General features: G+C 49.1%; 2 protein-coding genes across 15 annotated transcripts; one reads left to right on the forward strand and one right to left on the reverse strand.

Annotated features, from left to right (window-relative positions):
- Nucleotides 1-417: 417 nt before the first annotated feature.
- Nucleotides 418-15,524, forward strand: NFYA (nuclear transcription factor Y subunit alpha). Of its 14 annotated transcripts, none has more exons than XM_030291794.4 (10): nt 418-547; nt 3,236-3,323; nt 4,776-4,862; nt 6,948-7,094; nt 8,959-9,090; nt 9,741-9,846; nt 10,292-10,458; nt 11,465-11,638; nt 12,052-12,153; nt 12,915-15,524. In XM_030291794.4, the coding sequence occupies exons 2-10, from the start codon at nt 3,249-3,251 to the stop codon at nt 12,966-12,968; spliced, it is 1,044 nt and encodes a 347-aa protein (XP_030147654.1). In that variant the 5' UTR covers nt 418-547; nt 3,236-3,248; the 3' UTR covers nt 12,969-15,524. The 14 variants fall into 14 exon arrangements, with proteins under 14 accessions (XP_030147654.1, XP_012426462.1, XP_030147656.1 ...); XM_012571008.4 differs by having other exon boundaries at nt 4,776-4,859; XM_030291796.4 differs by having other exon boundaries at nt 4,779-4,862.
- Nucleotides 15,525-18,981: 3,457 nt separating this feature from the next.
- Nucleotides 18,982-24,032, reverse strand: NCR2 (natural cytotoxicity triggering receptor 2). Its single transcript, XM_030292037.4, is given in 5 exon segments — nt 18,982-19,340; nt 19,461-19,518; nt 20,624-20,965; nt 23,240-23,349; nt 23,351-24,032. Coding segments are annotated over 5 exon segments (816 nt in total). The 5' UTR covers nt 23,443-24,032; the 3' UTR covers nt 18,982-19,126.
- Nucleotides 24,033-24,959: the final 927 nt, after the last annotated feature.

Below are 24,959 nucleotides of genomic sequence, written 5' to 3' on the forward strand. Positions count from 1 at the left end.
ACAGCGGTAATGCTGCGCACAGCATGGCGGTATCGCCTCACGGAACACGGCGGTAATGCCGCACACAACACGGCGGTAACGCCGCACACAATACGGCGGTATCGCCTCACGGAACACGGCGGTAATGCCACACACAACACAGCGGTATCGCCTCACGGAACACGGCGGTAACGCCGCACACAACATGGCGGCCATGCCCCACACCACACGGCGGCCCCGCCCCACACAACATGGCGGCCGCCCCGCTCCGCGCGCGCGGGCGGGCGGGACCCCTCCATGGTCCCGGCCCAGAACATTCCGCACAAGGGGCGGAGCTTGAAGGAGGCGGGACCCTCCCCGCGCATGCTCCCCGCGGCCCCCACGCATGCGCAGCGGCGCCGGGCAGGGCGAGGCGCGCGGTTGGGCGGCCCCGCCCCCGCCCCTCTCTCCCCCTTTGTCCGCGGTTGGGCGCCATTTTGCGCGGCGGGCGAGTGCGGGCGCTGATTGGGCTTGGGGGCCGCGCGGCGGAGCCAATCAGCGCGGGGCGCGGACCGGGCAGCGCGGCACGGTGAGCGCGAGCGGCCAATATGGAGCCCCCGCGCGCCGGGATTGGCGGGGCCGCGGCCACTCAGGGGCTGAGGGGGGAACCGGGGCCGGGCCGGGCCGAGCGGGGCCGCGGCCGCTCCGGGGCTGAGGGGGAAACCGGGGCCGGGCCGGGCCGAGCGGGGCCGCGGCCACTCAGGGGCTGAGGGGGGAACCGGGGCCGGGCCGGGCCGAGCGGGGCCGCGGCCGCTCCGGGGCTGAGGGGGGAACCGGAGGCGAGCGGGGCCGCGGCCACTCAGGGGCTGAGGGGGGAACCGGGGCCGGGCCGGGCCGAGTGGGGCCGCGGCCACTCAGGGGCTGAGGGGGGAACCGGGGCCGGGCCGGGCCGAGCGGGGCCGCGGCCGCTCAGGGGCTGAGGGGGGAACCGGGGCCGAGCGGGGCCGCGGCCACTCAGGGCTGAGGGGGAACCGGGGCCGGGCCGGGCCGAGCGGGGCCATGGCCGCTCAGGGCTGAGGGGGGAACCGGGGCCGGGCCGGGCCGAGCGGGGCCATGGCCGCTCAGGGGCTGAGGGGGGAACCGGGGCCGGGCCGGGCCGAGCGGGGCCGCGGCCACTCAGGGGCTGAGGGGGGAACCGGGGCCGGGCCGGGCCGAGCGGGGCCGCGGCCGCTCAGGGGCTGAGGGGGGAACCGGGGCCGGGCCGGGCCGCGGCCGCTCAGGGGCTGAGGGGGGAACCGGGGCCGGGCCGGGCCGCGGCCGCTCAGGGGCTGAGGGGGAACCGGGGCCAGGCCGGTTCCCCCGGCGGAGCCCCGCCCTCCCCGGGAGCCTCCCCGCCGGTCCGGGCTGCCCCGTCCGGTCCCGGTGTAGCTGCCCAGATGTGTCCCGGCACGCGGTGCTCCGGTGGCAGGGCTGGCCTTTGGGGGAGGCACGGGTTCGAGCACACCGGGATGACCCCCGGCTCATTGCTGGCTTCCACCGGGAGCTCCGCGTGTGGTGCTCAGCCCGCCCCCGTGTTAAATCCCGCTGCCGTGCCCCCGGAGCGGCTCTGCCCCGTCCGCAGCTCTGGACACGCTCCGAGTGATGCCACGGAGCTCTCGGGCTGCTGGCGGCACTGGTTTGCTCTTGGTGTGGGTTGGGTGTTGAGGAAATTGTTCCTGGTGCGGCTATATTTGTATAAATATAAATTATATGTGTTATATATGTATAAATATTTGTGTGTATTTTTGGAGTTATCGTGTGCCAGGCCACGAGTTTGATGATCCTAATAAGTCCTATACAACTCAGTAAATATATATCTATATATCTATCTATATATCTCTCTATATATATATTATATATACATAAATATATATATATATATATATATGTATATATTTTTATATATATATATATGGTGTCTATATAAATATCTGCTGCTGGGACTGGAACACTCCCTGATTCCCAGAGCATTTCCAGTGAGGAGGAACTGCCCATGAGCTCACTGAGGGAAGGGCTGTCATCCTCTGCCATTGATTCATCCCTGATCTTTAATATTTAATTTGGCTACTCGGTGTTTATCGAAGGGGATGAGATAATCCCTTGGATGGTAAGGATCCAGCACTGGCAGAACCTTGTCCATATCTTTGGGCAGCTGCTGCAGTGTGTTGGGATTACAGAGCTGTTAAATGTTTTGCTTAAAAATTTTAATTTAAGGCAGAAATTGAAATGAGAATCTGGCAGCAGCATTTTCAGAAAGAGTATTTATCTTCTTTTATTCTGGCTGTGAAAAAGTCTCAGGAAATGGGCAAAGGATGGAACTCAAACAGCAGCAGTAACCACAGCAACGGGTACAGAGAGTCTGTGACTTAATCCTGCCAGCATTCCTTGAAAAATTGAGGCAGCCAGAGGTTTTGTTGCTTTAGACTTGGAAAATTAAAGTTCCAGGCTGTGTTTTCTTTCAGCAGTGCAGCAGGAACTTGTTCAGCCGTGGCATAAATCAAACACCTCACTAAAGCAGGAATTCTGCTGTTGTAGGGCCAGTGAGGAGAGAAGCAGTGGCAGGAAAAGTTGTTTTTATTTCAGCACAGTGGGGTTGATGTGTCCAGGGAAAGGGCCAAGGAGTGAGAGGATGGAGGTGCTGGGAAATCTACTGCTGCTTCCCAAAATACATGAAGGTTGTATTTGACTATAGAAATATTTCTTTAGAGAAGAAATTCCTCCCTGTGTGAGGATTGAGAGGCCCTGGGTTAGAAGCTGTGGCTGCCCCTGGATCCCTGGAAGTGTCCAAGGCCGGGCTGGATCAACCTGGGGTGGCCCTGGATCATCCTTAATGACCATTCCATGAGAGCAGGAGGAGAGGGAAGAAAAATGAGGAGAGGAGTCTTCACAGCTCTGCTGAATTCTTGAAGTGCAGTTCAATTTCACACCTAAATGTTGCATTTCCTGAGGTTTTCCAGCAGTGACACTCCCCTGTGTGGGCACCTGGCTGCAGCCCAGGATGTGCAGACATACAGAACTGGTGGAGTCCATGAAATTGGGCCAGAATTGAGGTGGTTTTGCTGCTCACTCAGCTTGGATGGGCCTGAAGTGCCACCTCTGTTGATAACAGAGATGGAGCAGCTCTGGGAGAGCCCTGCCCTGGGGCAGCTCCTGCTTGGCTTGGCTTGGAGCTGCTGGGGGACAGTGGGGATGGGCAGGCCTGGGGACAGCAGCTCCCCTGATTTTTGCTGTCTTGCAGGGGCTGAGGCACCATGGAGCAGTACACAGCCAACAGCAGCAGCTCCACGGAGCAGATCGTGGTGCAGGCGGGGCAGATCCAGCAGCAGGTATGGAATGGGGGAGCCCTGTGCACTCCCCAGGGGGACACAGTGGGGATAAACCCAAAAGATTTCCTGTAATTCCAAGGAAATGAGGGTTCTGAGCTCTTCCCTGAGGAGAGGTGGTGCCAGAGCCTGAGCTTGGACAGTGGAACAATCTCAGCTGGGACTGAAAAGGCACCTGGGGACAAGATTGGCACTGAGAGATCCAGTTTCTTCTTTACCTGTGAACAACAGCACAGGGAAACCCAGGAGCCATGTGGATCCAAACAGCAACACATCCCAGTTTGGGAAGAACTTGGTTTCAGCAGCACAATCCTGATCCTCCTGGCTACCTGTTCACCTGACTTCTGTCACTGAGTTTAGAGGTCTTACTGATTTCCGTATCCACATTTGAGGATGTGTTTTAGGCTGCTGCTGATTTTTTGTTGCATCTTCTGCTCTAGTTTGAGGGGGTTTGGTGGTTTGCCATGCAAAGGACTGAGCCACTGATGATGTTTTCAGGGAGATTTCAGGGACCAAATCCTTCCCCTGGGTTTAGCTGGAGTTGACTTTTTCAGCCAGAACAAGATTGCATTTGAGATTAAAACATTTTATATTAAGGATTATCCCAAATACCTGTTTGCAGCAGATAACCAAAGATGTCGTTGGTTTATTGACATTTTCTAGATCAAAAAGAGATAACCAACTCTTGGCTTTCATTTTCAGCACAACTTAAAGCCTGTGTCTGATGTGAAACACTTTGCTAAAATAAGTTGTTTAACCAGGCTGTTGCAGCACTTGGGAGGGAGCTGTCCTTCATCTCCCCATGCTAACACAGTTACTGGGAGTATTTTGGGACTCTGAGCAAAGAGCCTAAAGATAGAAAAGGCTTTTAGCTCTGACTGCTCCTGCAGCCTCTCCAGTCTGTCCCTCAGGGTCACTGGTGGGCAGACACTGACACAGGGGTGGCAGAGATGAGCTCAGACTTCTGCAGGAAGGGCTTTGTTGGGACAAACCAGTGTGCCCAAAATCTGGAACCCTTCACAGTGCCAAACCTGGGCAGTGAGCAGACTGAAACCCTGAAACTGAGCTTGAAATCCTGCAAAATGTCTAGTCCTGATCCCTGTGAGTTGGAATATTGAAGCCTGAAACTTCAAAGCTAAAACCCTGAAACTGAGTTTGAAATCCTGCAAAATGTCTAGTCCTGATCCCTGTGAGTTGGAATATTGAAGCCTGAAACTTCAAAACTAAAACGCTAAAACTGAGCTTGAAATCCTCCAAAATGACCTGTCCTGTTCCCTCTGAGCTAGAATATTGAAGCCTGGCAGTGCCACGTGCAATTCCAGGGAACTCCACCCTTAGGTTTGCTAAAATTCCCATTCCTGGTGTTCCTGGAGCAGCATGTATGAACCCCACCCCCTGTCCCAGCAGTGTGTTGTGCATTTCCATGTTTCAAGCTCTCCCTGTTCCTGTTCCCAGCAGCAGGGAGGTGTCACAGCTGTCCAGCTGCAGACTGAGGCCCAGGTGGCATCGGCCTCAGGCCAGCAAGTCCAGACCCTCCAGGTAGTGGTGACCTCTCTGATTGTGTTTCTGGGCACTGCATGACCCTCCCCAGCACCACATATCTAATGCTGTGTTTTCCCAGGGTTTCCAGGAGGAGCAGGGGGATGTGGAGCAGGAATCTCTGCTGGCTGCTGCCTCTAGGGTTTGCCATGGCATTGGAGCTGTTCCCAGGTGCATGCCAGGAATTCTGGAAGGGAATTGTGGTTCAGTGCAACTTTAAAGTTATAAACACCAAAATGAGGAAGTAACAGTTGGGATAAACCCAAAGATTTCCTGTAATTCCAAGGAAATTGGGGTTTTGAGCTCTTCCCTGAAGGAGGGCTCTGCCTTCACTGCATGAGGCAGACAGAGGTGGTGCCAGAGCCTGAGCTTGGACAGTGGAACCTTCTCAGCTGGGACTGAAAAGGCACCTGGGGACAAGATTGGCACTGAGAGATCCAATTTCTTCTTTACCTGTGAAAAGCACAGGGAAACCCAGGAGCCATGTGGATCCAAACAGCAACACATCCCAGTTTGGAAAGAAATTGGTTTCAGTGTGAAGTATTTTCTACTGCAGCCTCCACTTCCTTAACTCACCCAGGCTTTCCAGGAGCCCTTTGTAGAGCAGTTGACAGACCCTGGGCAGTCAGTTTTGCACTCAGTGTTCTGGTTTGGTTTGGTTTGTAGTTCTTCAGAGCAGGGTGGTTCCAAGGGGCTGGACTGGCCCTGCCAGCTGCAGAATTAACACAGCATTTTTTATGTTCAGAGTTCAAATCTCAGATGCTGCCTGACTTGGATTGCTGGGCTCACTGGGGCTCACTCTGGTTGTTGTTATGTTCTCCTCACCATTTTTTTTTTTTTTTCTATTTTGCCTTGCTGTGATTTATTAACAAAAATCCCGGAATGTCTTGTTTTCCTTTCTGCTTCTTGGATATTGTGCTGCTGCCTGTGCTTCTCTGTGCTGACCTGAGCATGCTCCTCCCTGTGTGACCCAGTCCAGGGGCTGAGGGCTTTGGATGGGACATGGACAGGCTGAGGGACAGAGTGGGGACCTGGAAACTCAAATTGCCAGGGCAGAATTTGGCTCTTCACCCCCTGGGTGTGAAACACAGGAACTGGGTGACTTTACCACATTGTGATGTTCTTGTTCCTAAACAAATCAGATTTTGTGATCCTTGAGTTCATGAGACTAATTTTGCATTTAGGCTGTGGAGGTAGAGTATTTTTCAAGATGTGTTTTGGGAATCTGGGGACTTGGCAGGTGAGGGGGTTTGAACAGAGAGGTTTTCCCCTTTTTTTTCTTTCCATGGGCCTTTTTCCCAGTGACCAGAGAAATACCAGGTCCAGGAGTCCAGAGATTCTCAGGCCAAAGTTACCTCAGAATCCCAGACTGGTTTGGGTGGGAAGGGACCTTAAAGCTCACTCAGTTCCAACCCCAACACCTTCCCCTATCCCAGGGTGCTCCAAGCCCTGTCCAGCCTGTCCTTGGACTCTTCCAGGGATCCAGGGGCAGCCAACAGCTTCTCTGAGCAGCCTGTGCCAGGGCTCCCCACCCTCACACTTTATATTTTATATTTATATATCCAGTCTAAGCCTTTGTGGGCCCAGAAGTGGCTGCTGCTCATCCACTTTGACTTTTCCTCCCTGAACTCCATTTTGTGTTGCTCCAGTTACAATTTCCCTCGATAACCATTGAGGGTTTCTCCCAGCACATCCCATGCTCCATGTCAGTTTGGAAATGGGAATGTTGTAGGCATGAAATTGGAGGGAGCTGAAGCCACCTCAAAACCTCCCTGTCAGAACAGAGTTCTCTCAATAGGAACCTCAACTAAAAATCAGTAATTGCGAGGTGAATAATGAAGTTTTTTATCCCACTTTGCTCTTGGGCTGTGCATGAAGGTAGTGGCTGGAAAATGTGGTTTTCATGCTGTCTAACACCTAAACTGCAGGAGAAGCAAGATAACTCCCTAAATCCATAGCACATGCTGGAACCCAGAGTTGCTTTGAAGCAGCTCAGTGCCTGTTCCCCAGTTCCTCTGCCCCCACAGGGCCAAGGGTGAGCTCTGGGGCCGCTCTGGCGGGGTTTTCATTGTTGCCTTGTTGTTGCAGGTGCAGGGGCAGCCGCTGATGGTGCAGGTGAGCGGGGGGCAGCTCATCACCTCCACGGGCCAGCCCATCATGGTGCAGGCCGTGCCCGGGGGCCAGGGCCAGACCATCATGCAGGTGCCCGTGTCCGGCACGCAGGGGCTGCAGCAGGTGAGACACCCGGTGCGGGGACGCTGGGCTCCAGGACGGTTTGGATGGATGGAGACCAGAGATCTCTGGAGGCTGCTCTTAGAATATCTGGATTATTAGAGAGGGTGAAAGGCCCTGCTTGGAGTCAGCAGACCTGACCTGTGGCAGGCCCGAGGGAGTTGGGGAAGGGAGAGGCAAGGGGTAGAGGGAGATAAGAGAGGATCCCAAGAGGATGTTCAGGAGAGGGGCAGTTCCAAGAGGGTGGAAGTTCCAAGAGCCCGTCTGGCTCCTCAGGGACTCCTTGTCAGGGGGTTCAAGGTGGGCTGGAACAAGACTCAGGCCAATGGGGTCACAGATTCCTGATGCTTCAGGGGAGGGTTACAGGTGTGGGATGAACCACACATTGGGGTGAGATCCAAGAGTCCCTCTGACCCTTGGACCTGCCTGTAGGTAAGGGCATTGTTCAACCAGAAGGGGGGATTGTCTTCATCCTGGCTGTGCTATTGTTTTCTAGTTGTTCAGTAACTAAGGTTTGGTATCTCAAAACTTGTTACCATCTCAATCTCTGTATTTCCTAAATCTTTTGCCAGGCAATCATATTTATAAGGCTTTCTTGTTTCATCTTCCCCAACAACCCGGGGGCACTGCGCAGCCTGGGCACGCTGCCACTGCCACACAGGGCTCTGCTCAGCACCCCAAAACCATGCTGAGCTGCTGCTCGGTGCCTCTGCCACGCTGGGGATGAGTGGAAGTCCTTTTTATGTTTTATGGCCTGGTGCAAACCTTATAATTCAATGCTAAAACACAGCTGGGTTGGTTTGGGGTGTCTCATTGATTTGGGTTGAATGAGATCTTTAAGCTCATCCAGTTGCACCCCCTGCCATAGGCAGGGATATCTTCCCACAGAGCAGGATTTTTGTTTGTTGGGATATTTTACGTGGCCCTTGCAATGTAGTTGGGGATCTGGTGCCTGTTCAATTTATGGTTCAAAAGGAGGATTAAAAAATATATATTTAAGAAAGCTACTTGCAAGTAACTTATGTTTGAACCCCTCTAATATTGATGGCTGAAGGGGGATTTAAACATCCTTGTTGCACAGAAGGCAATAGTGAAGGAGGTGTAGAAAATGGATTTTTTTGGAAGTAATTACCTGTTTAAAAGATAGTTGGTAAATTTAAGGAAGTTTTTGAAGTGTTCCTGAAAAGGGAAGGGGAAGAACTATAACCATGGCATAATGAAAGTATACTGATGATTTAGGATGGGATTTAGGAACCCAGCACAGTCCAGGAAGGCAAATGATGTCTTGGTGTTTTGAGAGGTTTATTTAATATTTCCTTTGTTGAAAACCACTGTAATTTGTATGAGGTTCTTCTCAGTCTGGTTGGTGGAGGAAAATCCATAACTGTGTTTTTAAACACAAACTTCAAACCGTATTCCAGCTCTTCTTTTTTAATCTAAGAATGTTCCACAGTGGTGGAAAGACTCTGCAAAGCTGAGGACAACTTTTTATATCCCAGAAGTACTTCTGAGTGCTGGATAATTAACACCCCACAGATGTCTTAAATCTTAGTCCTCCTTTTCCACCTGACTGTTTGTTCCCAGTGGATGTGAATAATTGATTTCTCCCGAGTGATTTATTGTGTAAGCAGTGCAGAACTGCTGGAGCACGGTGACACAGCACGCTGCTCCCTCTGCCCTGTGTGGCTGTGTCACAGGGAGCAATCCATTAAAACTCCTCATTCTCAACTGGAAAAAGAGAAGACTCCCTGCTTCCTTTTTCTGTGCAACACTAAATCACCCTCAGAGATGACGTGGTCATGCTGAGGCCGAGGAGGGAGAAATCAGAGGCATAGTTAATGTTCCTTTCTGACTCTTTCTTCCACAGATTCAGTTGGTCCAGCCAGGTCAGATTCAGATTCAAGGTGGGCAGGCTGTGCAGGTACAGGGGCAGCAGGGCCAGACCCAGCAGATCATTATACAGCAGCCCCAGACTGCAGTTACTGCTGGCCAGACACAGGTAACTGCACCAGCATGAAAGGCTTTTCTGCAGAGGAGCAGGAAGAGAAACTTGGCAAATTACTTAAGATGTGGTTAAGTAAAAACAAAACAAAAAAAACCCAAAAAAAAAAGAAATTCTTAATATTGAGGAGAACTTGAGAATAAGTGTAATGTTTTTGTAGTGTTTCATACATGACTCTGGGGCAGAAAAATTAGATTGCATGTTTTTCTCCATCGTGTTTCTGTATTTTATTGGTTCGTGGTTGTTTTTGTCTCTTTGTTGAATTTTGAAAACATGAAGCATTGCTAATTCCATACTTGGGCCATTGTGTGCAGTCACACCTGGGGTTTCTGCTGATGCTTTTGGTTAGGGCTAAAATTAAATTTTGGAGAAAACAGTTCTTCCTTTCACATCTTCATAGTGAGACAGGAAACCTAGAATTTGGGTTTTTTCATTATTGAACTGTTGAAAAATGCATCTTACATGTGCTTCAGGTGTTTGATCTCCAGGTATTTGCTCTGTGCTCCAGCCTGTTTCTTACTGCTGCTAATGAAGCAGCAGAAATAGACACCTGGAACACCTCAAGCACCATGTGTTCATTCAGGAATTGTAAACACTGGGAAAAAAGAGGCAATTTGTAACGTTTTTGTGCTCTTTGTTTTGTTCAGACCCAGCAGCAGATAGCAGTGCAAGGCCAGCAGGTTGCCCAGGCTGCTGAGGGCCAGACCATCGTGTACCAGCCTGTGAATGCTGATGGCACCATCCTGCAGCAAGGTAGGAGGGCTGGGAGGAGCCAGGGCACCTCTTTGAGAGGCTTTTTATTTATTGAGGTGTTTGTGTGCTCTGCAGGAATTCACTCCGGGGTTCTTTCCCCAGAAACAGAAAACCTCCTTGTTTCTGGCAAGGGCTGGTAGAACAAAACCCCTTAATTTTGCTTTTCCATCTCAAGAGTACTTGGTTACTCACAGTGAGGTTACAAATGCAAAAACCAGAAATTCTGATGGAATTTAATCCCTCACTTCAGCACTTTCCTGACTCTCTGCATGCTTTGGAAGGATGAATGAGTAAAACACAGAAGTGGGACTAATGCTGTTCCCTTCTTTTTGTGTGCATGTTTTTGTTTCTTTTTCTTTTCCTCTCTCTTTTATTTTTTTTCTTCTTGTTTTTTTTCTTTTTTTTTTTTTTTTTTCCTTTCCTTTTGTGTTCTACTTCCTTAAAGTTACAGTCCCTGTTACAGGCATGATCACCATTCCTGCAGCCAGCCTGGCTGGAGCCCAGATTGTCCAAACAGGAGCCAACACCAACACCACCAGCAGTGGCCAGGGGACGGTGACAGTGACACTGCCAGTGGCTGGGAACGTGGTCAATTCAGGGGGAATGGTCATGGTAGGTGTAAAATCCCCACTGCTGCCTCTGGAGGCTGAGCTCTGAGGTGTTTGTACTCAAACCTAGCAGGATTTGCACAAGGGTAGGGGTAGGATAGTGGGGATGGCTTTTAAGTCAAAGGAGGGCAGGGTTGGATGGGATATTGGGAAGGAATTTCTCCCTGCAGGGTGGGGAGGCCCTGGCACAGGGACCCCAGAGAAGCTGTGGCTTCTCCATCCCAGGCTGGAGCAGCCTGGGACAGTGGAAGGTGTCCCTGCCCCTGGCAGAAGGTTGGAATTGGGTGATCCTTAAGATCCCTTCCACCCCAAATGATTGTGATTTCTTGGTTCTCTAATAAACTCTTGTCTGAGATTGAGATACCATTCAGTCCTCTCTGTAAGTTCCATTAGTTTAAAGTTTAAACAATACAAATTTTCAGCTTCAAAGGCCTGGATCCTGCTGTGATCTTTGCTCTGGACTTTCTCTCTCCCACTCTCAGAAATAAAGAAACTGAAATCCAAACTGAGCTGTGAGCTGATGAGCAAAGGTTTAAATAGATTGAGTCACTTCTGGTTTTCTTGAGGGTCCCTTAGGATTTGTTTCCTTCATTGATAGAGGTTTTTCCTGCCAATTCCTGTTTCTTTGTGGTGTGAGCCTCTTGAATGTTGCTGGTCCCCACTAGATGTCAGCAGCTCTGCAGTGTTGGCTCAGAGGTGCTCTGAAATGAAATAATTGAAATGAGAGATAACCCAAAAGAAAGGGTTAAACAGCCATGTCCTGTTTGTTTAATTGTCTAAGAAGCAGCAACACAGTCAAGGAATTGTATTGAACTGTTACTTTTATCAGGAAAACCCAGCAGGAACGATTTGTTTAGATTGGTTTTGCAGTTTGAGAACAGCTTCATTGCTCCTTTTCATTTAAGCAGCTGCGTTAGCTGAGCAAAACCCACTTTCTGTTTCAATGTTGGGGTTTTTAATGACGTTTTTGTGTGCTGAGCTGCAAGGACTAACCCACCCTGTCTGCACAGATGGTGCCTGGGGCTGGCTCAGTCCCAGCCATCCAGAGGATCCCTTTGCCTGGAGCAGAGATGCTGGAGGAGGAGCCCCTCTACGTCAATGCCAAGCAGTACCACCGCATCCTGAAGAGGAGGCAGGCACGGGCCAAGCTGGAGGCAGAGGGAAAAATCCCCAAAGAGAGAAGGGTGAGAGTAAAACTCAGATCTAACACGGGGTTGCTCTGTGTCAAAGGCACAGAATCCCACCTGAGGGTTAGAATCTTGGTGTTCCTCAACAATGTTTTTGTTGTTGTTGATGAGCTACATCAGAGTGAAGTTTTTTAAGTCCCTTGAGGATAATTCTGCTTATTTTGGGTGTTTTTGGGAGCTGTGTGTGAGCATGCACTGACTATCAGCACAGTGTCTGTGGGGCAGAGGATGGATGGGGACTGGGAATTTCCTCTGGAGAGGCAGTGACTGGGAATCTGTGGGGATGGATGGGGACTGGAAATTTCCCCTGGAGAGGCAGTGACTGGGAATCTGTGGGGATGGATGGGGACTGGGAATTTCCCCTGGGAAAGCAGTGGCTGCTCCCTCAGCTGCTCCTTCCCTCTCTGCAGAAATACCTGCACGAGTCCCGGCACCGGCACGCCATGGCCAGGAAACGGGGAGAGGGGGGTCGCTTCTTCTCCCCCAAGGAAAAGGACAGCCCTCACATGCAGGTGAGTGGGGTTTGGGGCAAATCCCCCTTCAGGCCTTCAGGATGCACACACAGAGGTGTCTGTGCTGCTTTGTTTGGGTTTTTGGGCTTGGCTGCTGACCCTCGTCCCTCCCTGCCTCCGAATTTTTCATCTGCTGTCCCTTGGCCCTCCCTGCCTTTAGATTTATTCCAAGCATTGGGAATAAATCCTCCTGTTGCTGCTTGTGGAGAGCAAGGGAATTAAATTAAAATACTGTGGATAGAAATGTGTTCACTTTGTAGTTCTTAGGGTAAATGCACACAAACATTCTGTGTGTGTAAAAACAGCTTTTCTGGGCTGTACCCCTTTTGGGTACAGGGGTTTTCTTTCAGGAATGAATTAAAAGTAGAGACTCCTTATCTTTACATCTGATGCAAAATTAAAAATTGGGAATATCTGATTCTTAGCTGCATCTTGATGTGCTTAAAAGGTGCAAGGCATTTTTCAAAGGAAAGGACATAATGGAGTGGAATGAAGAGGTTCTGTGGTTGCTCAGTGCTTTAGAACAGTCCTTTGCCTTTAGGGAGGGTTTCTTATTTTGAACTAAAATCATTCCTAAATACCAGAAACAACAAATTCCTGGGAGCTATTAGGATTTTTGTGTCCCTGGCCTGTAAAACCCAGGAAAAATAGGACGGTTTTGGAGATCGAGGGAAATGCAGGAGTGTGTCCTGCTGATGGTTCTGTATGGCTCTCTCTGCTTCATGGAAAAACGTGGAATTTCCACCTTTTTGTGTCTGCAGGATCCAACTCAAAGCAACGAAGAAGCAATGACACAGATGATCAGGGTCTCCTAACCCCTGCTTCCAGGGAAAAACACCTGAAGGGAATTCCCGTCCCTCCTGCCAGCCTGTCCTGCCTGCCCAGAGTGTCCAGTGAATCCTGGAGTGGGACAATCTCCATGTCACAGCCTGTCCTTTTCCACAGAGCAAGCACCAGGTGTTGAGGACATGCTTGAGGTTTCAACTCTACAAACAGAACCTTTCAGGCTTCCTTGGTGCCCTCTCCTGCTCCAGCACAGGGAATTCGGAGTCTGAGCGCTCGTCTTTGGTTTTCCTTCATCTTCCCACCTCAATCCCTGTCCAGGGACAGATTCCAGCTCCCCCAGCCAGCACTGGATGGGTTTCAGTGCTGGCAAACCCACAGGGCTGGGTTTGCCCAGCAGAGATTTGTTATTCCATCCACTCCTCGCCCCTTTGGACTCGGTTTTCCCTGAGCTGGGCCCTGCTGTTGCACCTGTGACCCTGGCAGAAACTGAAGGGGATTCTTTTCAATTCCACCTTGTACATGTGTGAAGAAGCTCTTCTCTGGGAAAGGTTCAGCCATCCAATCAATGCTAGAAATAGTCAAGATTACTGCAGGACTTGATGTGTTGTGTCTCTGTTGCAAGTGGGGTGGGAGAGGGAGATGTGGGGGGGATTGGGTCAGTAAATCAGTTTCTGGGTGGCTTTGGATGTTCATTGCCAGTATTTGTTGCTTTGGAAGAAAACTGGATGCGAGTATAGAAAGGATTGAAACTTTTCAGTGAGTCTCTTCCAAAGGATTTTCTTTTTTTTTTTTTTAATCTTCTTTTTCACCTGCCAATGAAGTCCATGGTTCCTCCAAGAGACCCTCAGTGTCACAGTGGAACCCTCAGTGTCACCGTGGTGGCACTTGGCCATGGTTGGGGTGGAGTTTCTGATGCCTAAATCATTTCTACAATTCCAGAGTGAGGGATGATTCAGGACAGCAGCAGCTGGGGCAGCTCAGCCCCAGGTACCTGAAGGACACAGCAGATACTGATGAACCTTCCATGCTTTTTGTAAATTTAGTTCTTAAAAACAAAACAAAAGTGGCACTTAGTGAAGGAGCAATACTTAGATTATAAAAAACCAGGATTTTTCCATGACCTTTTCCAGCTGGCTTTGGGCTGAGCATCTCCACAGAACAGAGTTTTAATTTCGATTCTAAGCTTGTTCTATTATAATTTGAATTTTGGTGATGGGAGCACTAGTTAAAAGCATTTAATAGGTGATTTCTCACCACTGCACTCCTGTCCCCTCTCACCTTGAGTTGCACAGCTGCTCTGGGGATCATCTGCCTGCTGGAGTCCCAGAATTTCCAGGTTTTGTGTCCTGTAGTTCAGGCTGGATCACAGCTGTGAAGTTTGGGGTTGGGAATGTTGCTTGGTGAACGTGCACCTGGCCAGGTGGAGCTGAAGAATGAGGAGTTTTTGAGGAAATGCTGCCAAGGATAGGTGAGGCTGGGTTAAATCCACTGAATGATTTAAAGTGACAAGGAAATGCAGCTTGGAAATTATATTTCCTCCCTCCCATCTTTTCCCATTTATTGGAAGATAAAGACAAAGTGGAGGATAAATCAGCAGGAAGGAAACAAAAGAACAGAGCCTGGAAAATGCTGTTTCCTTTGTATGAAAGAAAAATACTCAACCTGAGAGTATCAGAGGGAGGAGAAATGTTGGATCCTCTTTGTGAGCTCCTTGTTTTTGCTCTTCAGTTGATGGTAAATCTGTCCTGAAACACCTTTTTGAGAGCTGGAAGTTGAAGAAGCAAAATTATTGCTCTGACATAGATTTTGTTTCATTTTTTTTTAACAAATAATTACTTTGTAAACTTTTTCCCAATATCCTTTCATATCTAGGTTCTCTGATCTGCTGTTGTAGGCTGTGTGTGAAGAAATAATGGATTTGTGTTCTAGGAAGTCTTATTGTTAATATTTTAAATAGTGATGTGAAAGCCCGAGTGCTCCTATCATTTTTTTATGTTTTGTGTTCTGTGTATCACTGCTGAAAGTTGTGTTTATTTGGTGAGGTTGGAGCCAGCAGTCAGCACCACGGTACCAAAAATATCTCCTTTCTTTTCCAGGCAAATCTATTAAAATTGGAGACATGTCCAGTTCAAACCTCCCTAGTAATTAAATTGGAATTCTTTGTAGATTGGCTACACTTGAGCAAAAACTTCACTTTAGGAGTGAGTTAAGAGTGGGTGAGGATGAAATAAGAGGTTTGGGAAGAAATGTGTTTGATTGACCCAGAGCAGTGAAGCATCAAACCCATCAAAACCCAGATTTGTAGGAGTGTAAAGATCAGGATTTGGAAAAAAATTATCCTCAAGTGATGCTCAATGGCTTTAAGGCCCTGCATGTTAAAAAGAGGGAGAAAAATAAACTTTTCTTTGTGAAGGGGTGTGGGAGGGTCCTGAGCTTAACATAATGTCAGGCAAAGTTTGTACATAGTTCAAAGTTTTTAATTTTTTTTATATGATGCATTTTTTCAAGTGTATTTTGGTCTTTAATAGATGCAATTGTAAGTACTGTGTACACTCTCCAGCTAATAAAATTTATAAACTGACAAAGCTTTTGCTCTGTGGTAGGAATTTTGTGATGGGGTGTGGGGAGGGCAGGGGGGGTTTGGGGTGGCTGGACAGTCCTGTCCTGACCTGGTGTGACCAAAAAAAAACCCCTTGCACTGCCATATACCCCAAAAAAGAGTCCAAATAGGCACTGCCCTCACCCCACACCCTGTGGAAAAAAAAAGAAAGGGAGAAAGAAAAAAAGGAAAGGGAGAAAGAAAACACAGGAAAGAAAGGAGGGAAAAAAGGAAGGGAGAAAGAAAACAGGGAAACAGAAGGAAACAAGGAAGGAAACAAGGAAACAAAGAAGAAAACAAGGAAAGAAACAAGGAAAGGAGGAAGGAAAGAAGGAAAGAAGGAAGGAAGGAAATAAGGAAGGAAACAAAGAAGGAAGGAAGGAAACAAGGAAGGAAGAAAACAAGGGAAGAAGGAAGAAAGGAAGGAAAGGAAGGAAGGAAGGAAATAAGGAAGGAAACAAGGAAAGAAGGAAGGAAACAAGGAAGGAAGGAATAAAACAAGGAAGGAGGAAAACAAGGGAAGAAGGAAGAAAGGAAGGAAGGAAGGAAGAAAACAAGGAAGGAAGAAAACAAGGGAAGAAAATGAAAGGAAGAAAGGAAGGAAGGGGTTGTGCTGCCATTCCCACCTGGAAAGGGATGGGCAATGTGCCTGGCAGTGCCTCCATGTCCTGGCAGAGCTGTGGGCACAGCACTCATGGAGATGCTCCATGGCCTCCTGCAGGATTCACTGTGTTCTGTAATTATCCCTGAAGTCACCTGGAAGCTGAGCTGGAGCACCAGGAGTGTCCATGGAAGTGGTGATGGAATCTGTGCCTGTACCACACCATCCTCATGGGGCAAACTGACCTTCTTTCCAAGATTTAATTCCCTTATATTCCAGGTTACCTCCCTGGAACGTGATTCCTCCTCATCCCCAATTCCCAAGGATCCATCCTGTCATTATCTTTTTTAGCCCAAACACGGCTGAATGAAGACACTCAAGCTGAGCTTATTTCTGTGTTTTGGCACAAAAATACTTTTCCTCTTAGGAGGACTGGGTGGGCTTTGAAAGCTTTAAGAGACAGCAAATTTCCCAGTCTCCTGTAATCCCTCTGGGCACGCTGCTCTTCCCAGGATGGAACTGCGTGCTCGCTGCAATATCAGAAATAGTTAATGGTACAAACTCCACACCAACATCAGATCAGCATAATCACTCACAGAGCAGAATTTATCCAATCCATGGATGGATTTCCACCTTCCTTCCCTCCCTTGCCACTCAAAATCCAGGCTGGAGTCTTTCTGCAATCTTGAGATCCAAAAATTAAACTCAATTTTGTGTCCTGTTCAGCATCCTCAGTCTGTAGCTCACGGAATTAAGAGGAAAATCTCAGTCAGTTGAATTTGGGGATTTATCCATAATCCCTGAGGGATGTTTGCTCATATCACCACAATAACAGGATTCTGTAGTTGGATCAACAGGGGTGTAATTTGTAATAAAGTCAAGCTAGATTTATCCTGGAGGACAGTTGTGTGTTAATAAACAACAAACAGGGAAATACAGAATTATTTCTTTGTAAAAGAGATCAATATATTGGAGTGTAAATTCCACCCCAGGAGCTCAAGCTGATGACAGTTTACACTATAAGGTAGACAAATATTTTCCAAGATCCCCCTTGTTTATTAGAACATGTCAAATGCATTACTTGTCTTTCTGAAGCCAAGGAAAAATATCACAGGTTTAAAATAAAGCAAATTTTTTACCACTTTGCTGAATCTTACCAGAATGGGAAGTAATTAATAGTTTTTTTGTGAATATTTAAATCCAGAGGAAGCAGCTCACTTGGCCTGGCTGTAGTGCTGTATCAGCTGCTGCCAAACACAAGCAGTTTCCTTTATTTGGGTTTATAACTCTCTGCTATTTAAAAATAGAGTAATTTGGAAAAGCAAATGCACCACAGCTTTCCTCTGGGTTTGCCCACTAGGTGCTGTGCTGTTAGAAAAGCGCAGTTATTTTGCAAGGAAATGCACACCCGGGCCTTTCTTTTCCCTCAGCAGCTGGGTGGTTTAAGTGGTTTTGGCTTTCTGAAGATCAGCCTTGGTTCATCCACAGCTGCAAATATTTCCTCCTTGTCTCATTAAACTGGGGAAGAGCAGAGGGGATGTGTGGTAAATGAGATTTTGATCAGAGTTACCTTGAATTTGGGACAGCATTTTGCCCCAAACACAGGGTTGGAGTTTCCTGTTGGCTCTCACAGGATGGGAGCACTGAGGGACAGGGAGTTCCTTTTTTTTTTTTGGTGTTTTTTTTTGTTTTTTTTGCAAACAGCCCCAAAAGTTCTGATGAGCCTCAAGTTGTGATTCATCAGGGTGAGGGAAGACAGGAAAAAACAACCCCATGGAGTGTCCAGGTCACCCACCACAGGAACAGAGCCAACGTCAGCACAGAGGGAACAGGGGAAGGGAAGGACGAACCAGCCCCTGAAGTATTTCTGCCCCAAACCCATTTGGTTGTGATTAATACAATCCTACCAAATGATATTCATTGCTTTTGATGGCAATCGGTAAGTTATTGATTCATTTCTTATTATTTCCTTGGAGATATTTTTATTTCAGATGGCAAATTCCTCTCTGTGGATGCAGTCATACAGCAAGTCACTGTCTACACCAGGAGAGAGCAACAAACACAGATTTTCTTCCCCAAAAGTTGCTGATTTAAGACTGAGAACCTCACAGTGGTGGGAAGGAAAGGCTTCAGAAGGACAAAGGTTGCCAGATGTTCCCCCATGAATTTAAATTTCTGGAAAAAACACAGTACTACTCTAAAAGTGAGAACTGAAAAGTGGAATTAAAATAGACAAATTTCAGTTATTGATTCTGTGGGCAATGAGCTGCTGTTCCTCTGGCTCTGGATGTTCCAGCCTGTCCTGCTGGCTCTGGGTGTTCCTGGATGTTGTAAACACTCCAGGATATTCCAAGCATCACCTCTGCTCTGGGACACGACTGTGACCTGGTGCCCTGCAGGAATCCACACCGAGCCAGAGAATCAGATGGATTTTATTTAGTTTTGCAGGGATAAAGAAACATGAGTGCCCATGGGTTTGGAGCCTGGGAGAGCTGAGTGCAGCTCGGCGGGGAGGAAGGAACAACCACATGGGAGAGAAAACACGGGGAGAACAACAGAAAGGCAGTTCCTGTGTCCACAAAGTCCCTTCAGAGAGGAGAAGCTGGCTCGGAGACGCAAGGAGACCACATCCCTTTCCTGGTGTGTCCTGCAGTTCCTTTCCACGAGGATTTTCTCCAGGCATGCCCACTGTCCAAAGCAGCTTTTGGGAGCTGCTCTTCCTCACCTTGGAAAGACAGAACGTGTCACCTGAGGTGACAGGAAGTTGATGGGTGTCAGTTCAGACCCTGATGGAACGGTCCTGGGAATGAAGTCTGGAATAACTGCCTGGGGATGAGGTACCGAGGGGAAGAAGTGACAAAGAAGATGGGGACATTCCCTCTCCGGAGTGACAGATTCTTCCAGACCTGTGGTTAGTAGTGATCCTTTTCTTAGGGCAGATGGCCAACCCCTGATTTGCCTTTTCCATGGATTCCCTTTGGCTTGGCTCATGCAGAGCTCTCCCAGGAGAGGCCAATTCCATCATGTCCAAGGCCAGCAGGGACAGGGAGCACCTGCTGCTCACCCAGCCCTGGGTTCTGTCCCCTCTCCCTGTTCTTCCTGCTGTGGGCAACAGCACAGACCAGCACAGCCACCACGAACTTGGCCACCAGGAATCCAGCCAGGATGTAGAAAACAGTGAAATCCACATCAGGAGGGGACCTGTGGGGAGGCAGAAACGCAACCATGAAGGGGATGGTCCCACCTTGAAAAAAATCTCTTGTAATGCGGCCTTAGTCCTAGGAAGATTAGTGATCTCAGCACGAAGAGTTTTGGGCCCACCTGGAGATGCTCTGCACAGCTCTGGGCTCCTCTGGCACGTGGGTCACCAGGTCAGCTGCTGATGGAAACACAACAGTTTAGTCTGCAGGTGGTTTGGGTGATGTTCAGCTGGGCAGGTAACCCTGGGGAGACGGGGCACTGGGAGCAATAAGGAGGTGACGTGTCAGACACCCTCTAACAGTGAGGTTGTGCTGCTGTAAATCAGGAATAAAAAGAGGCAGTGAAACACAGAACCTCCTTAGAGCGAGACAAAAGTAGATATTGACTCAAGTGGGCCCTGGGAAGCTGCAGACACCCATGAAATTCCAATAGGAACCAGGGAAATTCCAATGGGAACCCGTGAAATTCCAATAGGAACCTGTGAAATTTCAGTAGGAACCCATGAAATTCCAGTAGGAACCCATGAAATTCCAGTAGGGACATGTGAAATTCAAGTAGGAACCCATGAAATTTGAGTAGGAACCCATGAAATTCCAACAGGAACCTGTGAAATTTCAGTAGGAACCTGTGAAATTCCAATAGGAACCTGTGAAATTCCAATAGGAACCTGTGATATTCCAGTAGGGACCTGTGAAATTCCAGTAGGAACCTGTGATATTCCAGTAGGGACATGTGAAATTCCAACAGGAACCTGTGAAATTCCAGTAGGAACCTGTGAAATTCCAACAGGAACCTGTGAAATTCCAATAGGAACCTGTGAAATTCCAATAGGAACCTGTGATATTCCAATAGGGACATGTGAAATTCCAATAGGAACCTGTGAAATTCCAGTAGGAACCTGTGAAATTCCAATAGGGACACGTGAAATTCCAACAGGAACCTGTGATATTCCAGTAGGGACACGTGAAATTCCAGTAGGGACACGTGAAATTCCAGTAGGAACCTGTGAAATTCCAACAGGAACCTGTGAAATTCAAGTAGGAACCTATGAAATTCCAGTAAGAACCTGTGAAATTCCAATAGGAACCTGTGAAATTCCAATAGGAACCTGTGAAATTCCAGTAGGGACACGTGAAATTCCAATAGGAACCTGTGATATTCCAGTAGGGACACATGAAATTCCAACAGGGACATGTGAAATTCCAACAGGAACCTGTGATATTCCAGTAGGGACACGTGAAATTCCAGCAGGAGCCCTCCAAACCTGCAGCCCCAGGACATACCTGCCAACACTTCCACCCGCACCTTCCTCAGGCTCCTGGTGTCTCCCAGGAAATCCGTTCTGCACTGGTACAGCCCCGCGTCCTCCCTGCGGAGCTGCCCCATGGTGACGGTCAGGAGCCCGGCGCGGGCGTTGTCCCTGATGGAGGTGGTGCCCGTCCTGGCCCTGAGGAAGGGCAGCCACACGGGTGGGGCGCTCAGCACGTGCTGGCACCGGCTCTGCTCCAGCTGCCTGCACCAGCTCTTCTCCCGCCACCACTGCCGCGGGTCGTAGGAGCAGTTGACAGAAACGGTGTCCCCCTCCATGGCGGCCACCACGGTGATGTTCTCCGCGGCACAGGACGCTGAGAGGGACAGAGGGATGGAGGGAGGGTGAGCCAAGCCTCTCCCAGGTCTGTCCCTCATTGTGGAGATGCTGAACGTCATTTTCATCCTCTGGTGATGTCACCCGTAGGGCTGTCACCTGTAGGGTGTCACCTATGGGGCTGTCACCTTTAGGATTGTCACCTGTAGGGTGTCACCTGTGGGGTTATCACCTGTAGGCTGTCACCTGTGGGGTTATCACCTGTAGAGTGTCACCTGTAGGAGTGTCACTTGTAGGGTTGTCACCTCTACGGTGTCACCTGTAGGGTTATCACCTGTAGAAGTGTCACCTGTAGGGTGTCACCTATGGGGCTGTAATCTTTAGGATTGTCACCTGTAGGGTGTCACCTGTGGGGTTATCACCTGTAGGGTGTCACCTGTGGGGTTATCACCTGTAGGGTGTCACCTGTGTGAGTGTCACTTGTAGGGCTGTCACCTGTAGGGTGTCACCTATGGGGCTGTAACCTTTAGGATTGTCACCTGTAGGGTGTCACCTATAGGGCTGTCACCTGTAGGGTGTCACCTGTGGGGTTATCACCTGTAGAAGTGTCACCTGTAGGGTGTCACCTGTAGGGTTATCACCTGTAGGGTGTCACCTGTAGGACTGTCACCTGTAGGGTGTCACCTGTAGGGTGTCACCTGTAGGGCTGTCACCTGTAGGGTGTCACCTGTGGGGTTATCACCTGTAGAAGTGTCACCTGTAGGGTGTCACCTATGGGGCTGTCACCTTTAGGATTGTCACCTGTGGGGCTGTCACCTTTAGGATTGTCACCTGTAGGGTGTCACCTGAAGGACTGTTGCCTATGAGGCTGTCACCCACAGGGCTATCACCTGTAGAGGACTGTCATCTGTTGGGCTGTCACCCTCAGGGATGTCACCTGTCTGCCGTCCCCGTGAGCAACCCACTGTACTCAGATTTGGCTCAGATATTCTGGAATTTGTCCCAGTGCCACCTCCAAACCAGTGCCCGGCTCACTGGTTCCTTCTGAATCTCACTCTCAGTTTTCAAATCCAGTTCAACATTCTTTTCCACCCTATCTTTTAATATCTTACTAATTTTAACTCTGTTGACAACTGGTCTTTGCTTGACTTTTTTTTTTTTTTTTTTTTTATTGTCTTGGTTCCTCATTTCTAATTTCCATTCCTCTTTGTGACAGGCAGAGAGGACAGTCTGAGCTATTAATACTTCCAGAGAGAAGTGCAGTGTGGTATTTGTGGAAATCTCTATTTCTAGTGAAAAAAAATCATAGGCAAATGCTTCTGTGAGACCATAAGTAATGATAAAACAGAGGTAAATTTAAAAATAGGACTTTGTACTGGCTGAGCCTTTTAATAACACTTCCTACAATAATTCCAACAATTCTAAGTGAATTGTAAACTAAAAAAGATGAAGTTTTTTCAGCTTGACTTGAAGAAGACCTAAAATGGGTCTGTGCTCTGCAATCCAACACCCACAGGGCTTTATCCTGATGTGTTGCTCCCCTTGCTTGTTCCAGTCAGGGTTTATCTCATGGAATATCCAGTCCAGCCCTGTTCAATCCCTCCAAAACTCTTTAACTGCTTCTCCTATTCCCCCTTCCCTCCTCCAGCACTGCAAAACATCTCTCAAACAGCATCATTGAAAGATTCCTCACATCCCTTTGAAAAATGTTGTGTTATTCTCTTTTTAACCAATTTTGCTGACAGGTCATAAACTACTGGTGCTCCTCATCTCTTCTTGGGTGTCACTGGTCAAAGTACAGTGAACTTTTCCCAAACTCATCCCAATTTTTGGGACAGGTTTATAACAGCCCGAGTCCGTTGCCTTTCCCTGCACTGCTCTGAGGATCTGGGATCCCCAAAGCGCTGCAGAGAGCCCCAGCTGGGTCCTGTACCTCATTTCAGATGGACATTCCTTTCCAAGCTGGAAAACCCAGGAGTCTGGGGTTTCAGGGCTGGGCCCTTCACTGGGTTTTATTTCCCTCCCCTTGAGCCCCACTTGTGATCATCTGCATCGATGTAAATCCCATTTGCTAATGCGAACAACGCAGGATTTTGCAATTTCACATTGCACACAGGACTTCTCTCATCAGTGTTTCCTGTTTTGACTCAAAAAGATCCCTGTGAGGAAATCTGGGAGCACTGGGATCACCCTTCGATGGGTGGTCCTTTGCTAAATAAATGGAAAACTCTGAGGATGGCCCCTCAAACCAAGACAGAGCTTTGCCCCAATCCTTCCCCCTTTACCTGACCCCAAAACCAGGTGTGGTTCTTACCTGCCAGGAGGACCAAGGTGAGGTGCAGGAGCTTCTCCATGGGGCTGAGCAGAGAAGGAATGGGAGAGGAGCTGGAGAGGAGCAACACCAGCTCTGCCCATGGGCAGCTCCTCTCCCCCTCCTGGCTGTGCCGGAAGGAAGGAGCACAGGAACTTGGCATCTTTTTTATCCTGCACATTGAGCAATTCTCCAGGGACGAGCATTGCTGTTGTGGGCTCAAAATTCAGGCATCAGCACTGCCCAGTCCCAGCCACAGCCTGGAAGGGAGCAGCACGTGGTGGCCTGAAGCCACAGGCTGGGTGTCTGCTCCCACTGGAGCAGGATTTCATGGAATCATGGAATGGTTTGGGTTGGAAGGACCTTAAAGCTCATCCAGCTCCATCCCTGCCACGGCAGGGACACTTTCCACTGTCCCAGGCTGCTCCAAACCCTGTCCAGCCTGATCTTGGACACATCCAGGGATTCAGAGGCAGCCACAGCTTCTCTGGGAATTCTATACCCGGGCCTGCCCACCCTCACAGGGAATAATTCCTTCCCAATATCACCGTGGAAGCCATCCCCTTGTGCTGGCACTCCAAGCACGGGGGTGATAAATGTGATAAATGATTTACAGGAGCTGTGCTTGGGGGGAATTCCTGGGAAGCTGAAAGGGAGGCACCCCTGGGAGCTCTGGCAGCACCCTGAGGGTGAAGGAGGACAAGGACATCATGGCCTGGGTTTTCAGGAGAAGGAAGAGGCCGTGCATGGAGCATTGTCTGCTCTGGGAGAAGCTCTGGGTGTGTTTAACAAGCCCACCACTCACCTGTGTTCTGTACCTGGCACAAAGGCACAGGATCTCTGCTGGGGATGCTGATTCTGAGCCAGCCAATGCCACCGTGCTGAGAGCTCAGGAATGCAGCCACAGACCCCCCAGAATACCAGAAAACTCATGGGGGTGGGCTGCTGGTGTTTCATTTTTGAGGTGATTTATTTACTTGGAGGTCTTCCATGAAAGTACAAATAGACCCTGGCTTCGAAACTGGTGTGGTGCTAAACCTGCAGGCCTGGCCATTCCTAAATGTGCCTTTCCTCCAGTTAGTGGTTGAGAAAATGGTCCCTCACAGTGACCAGAAATTCTTTGTCAGGTGACTGACTTCAGCTTTTGTTCCTTCTCGTTCCAGTGAGCACAAATATGGACTCTCTTCAAGAATCTCCCCAAAAAAGCCTCTCTTCCACTCCACTGTTTTTTGCTATTACTCTTCCACAGCTTGACCCAGGGCAACTGCACGAAGAGCAAATTGTTGGGCTGAATGAACCATTTCCAGAGCCATTTTCTTTTTCTTTCTGCCAGGTCAACTCTGAAAATCTCAAAAATTTTCCATCAGCCTCCCTGCTGCAGCCCTGTCAAGAGAAGCCTGTTGGATGTGACTGGCCTGGGAATGAGGGCTGGTTCAGGCCCCTCCAGCAGGGCTTGGGGCAGGGAAATCAGGAGCCAGAGCTCCTGGAGAAATGGAACTGAGCCCCATAAAGTCATTTCATGTTGCTCCCCACATGACTGCTAAATAAAATGTGTCATTTGGAGCGTTTCCAGCAGAGGCAGGGAAGTGCAGGAGCTGGTTCTGCTTATTCTTAGAATCCAGCACTTCCATCCTCAGCCCATTCCACGAAAAATGAGCCCAGCCACAGCAGGGTTTGAGTTCCATCCCTGCAGCACTGGAATGAGTCTGCTTGGCCACAGTAG

This window comes from Taeniopygia guttata, chromosome 26 (assembly GCF_048771995.1).
Source record: "Taeniopygia guttata chromosome 26, bTaeGut7.mat, whole genome shotgun sequence".
Classification (NCBI taxonomy): Eukaryota; Metazoa; Chordata; class Aves; order Passeriformes; family Estrildidae; genus Taeniopygia; species Taeniopygia guttata.

What these genes read in the sequence shown, in the direction of transcription:
- NFYA (XM_030291794.4), top strand. Translation starts at nt 3,249, where the DNA reads ATGGAGCAGTACACAGCCAACAGCAGCAGCTCCACGGAGCAGATCGTG. An exon ending in GCACGCAGGGGCTGCAGCAG is followed by an intron (nt 7,095 to 8,958) that starts GTGAGACACCCG and finishes TTTCTTCCACAG; the next exon opens with ATTCAGTTGGTCCAGCCAGG. An exon ending in ATTCAGGGGGAATGGTCATG is followed by an intron (nt 10,459 to 11,464) that starts GTAGGTGTAAAA and finishes CTGTCTGCACAG; the next exon opens with ATGGTGCCTGGGGCTGGCTC.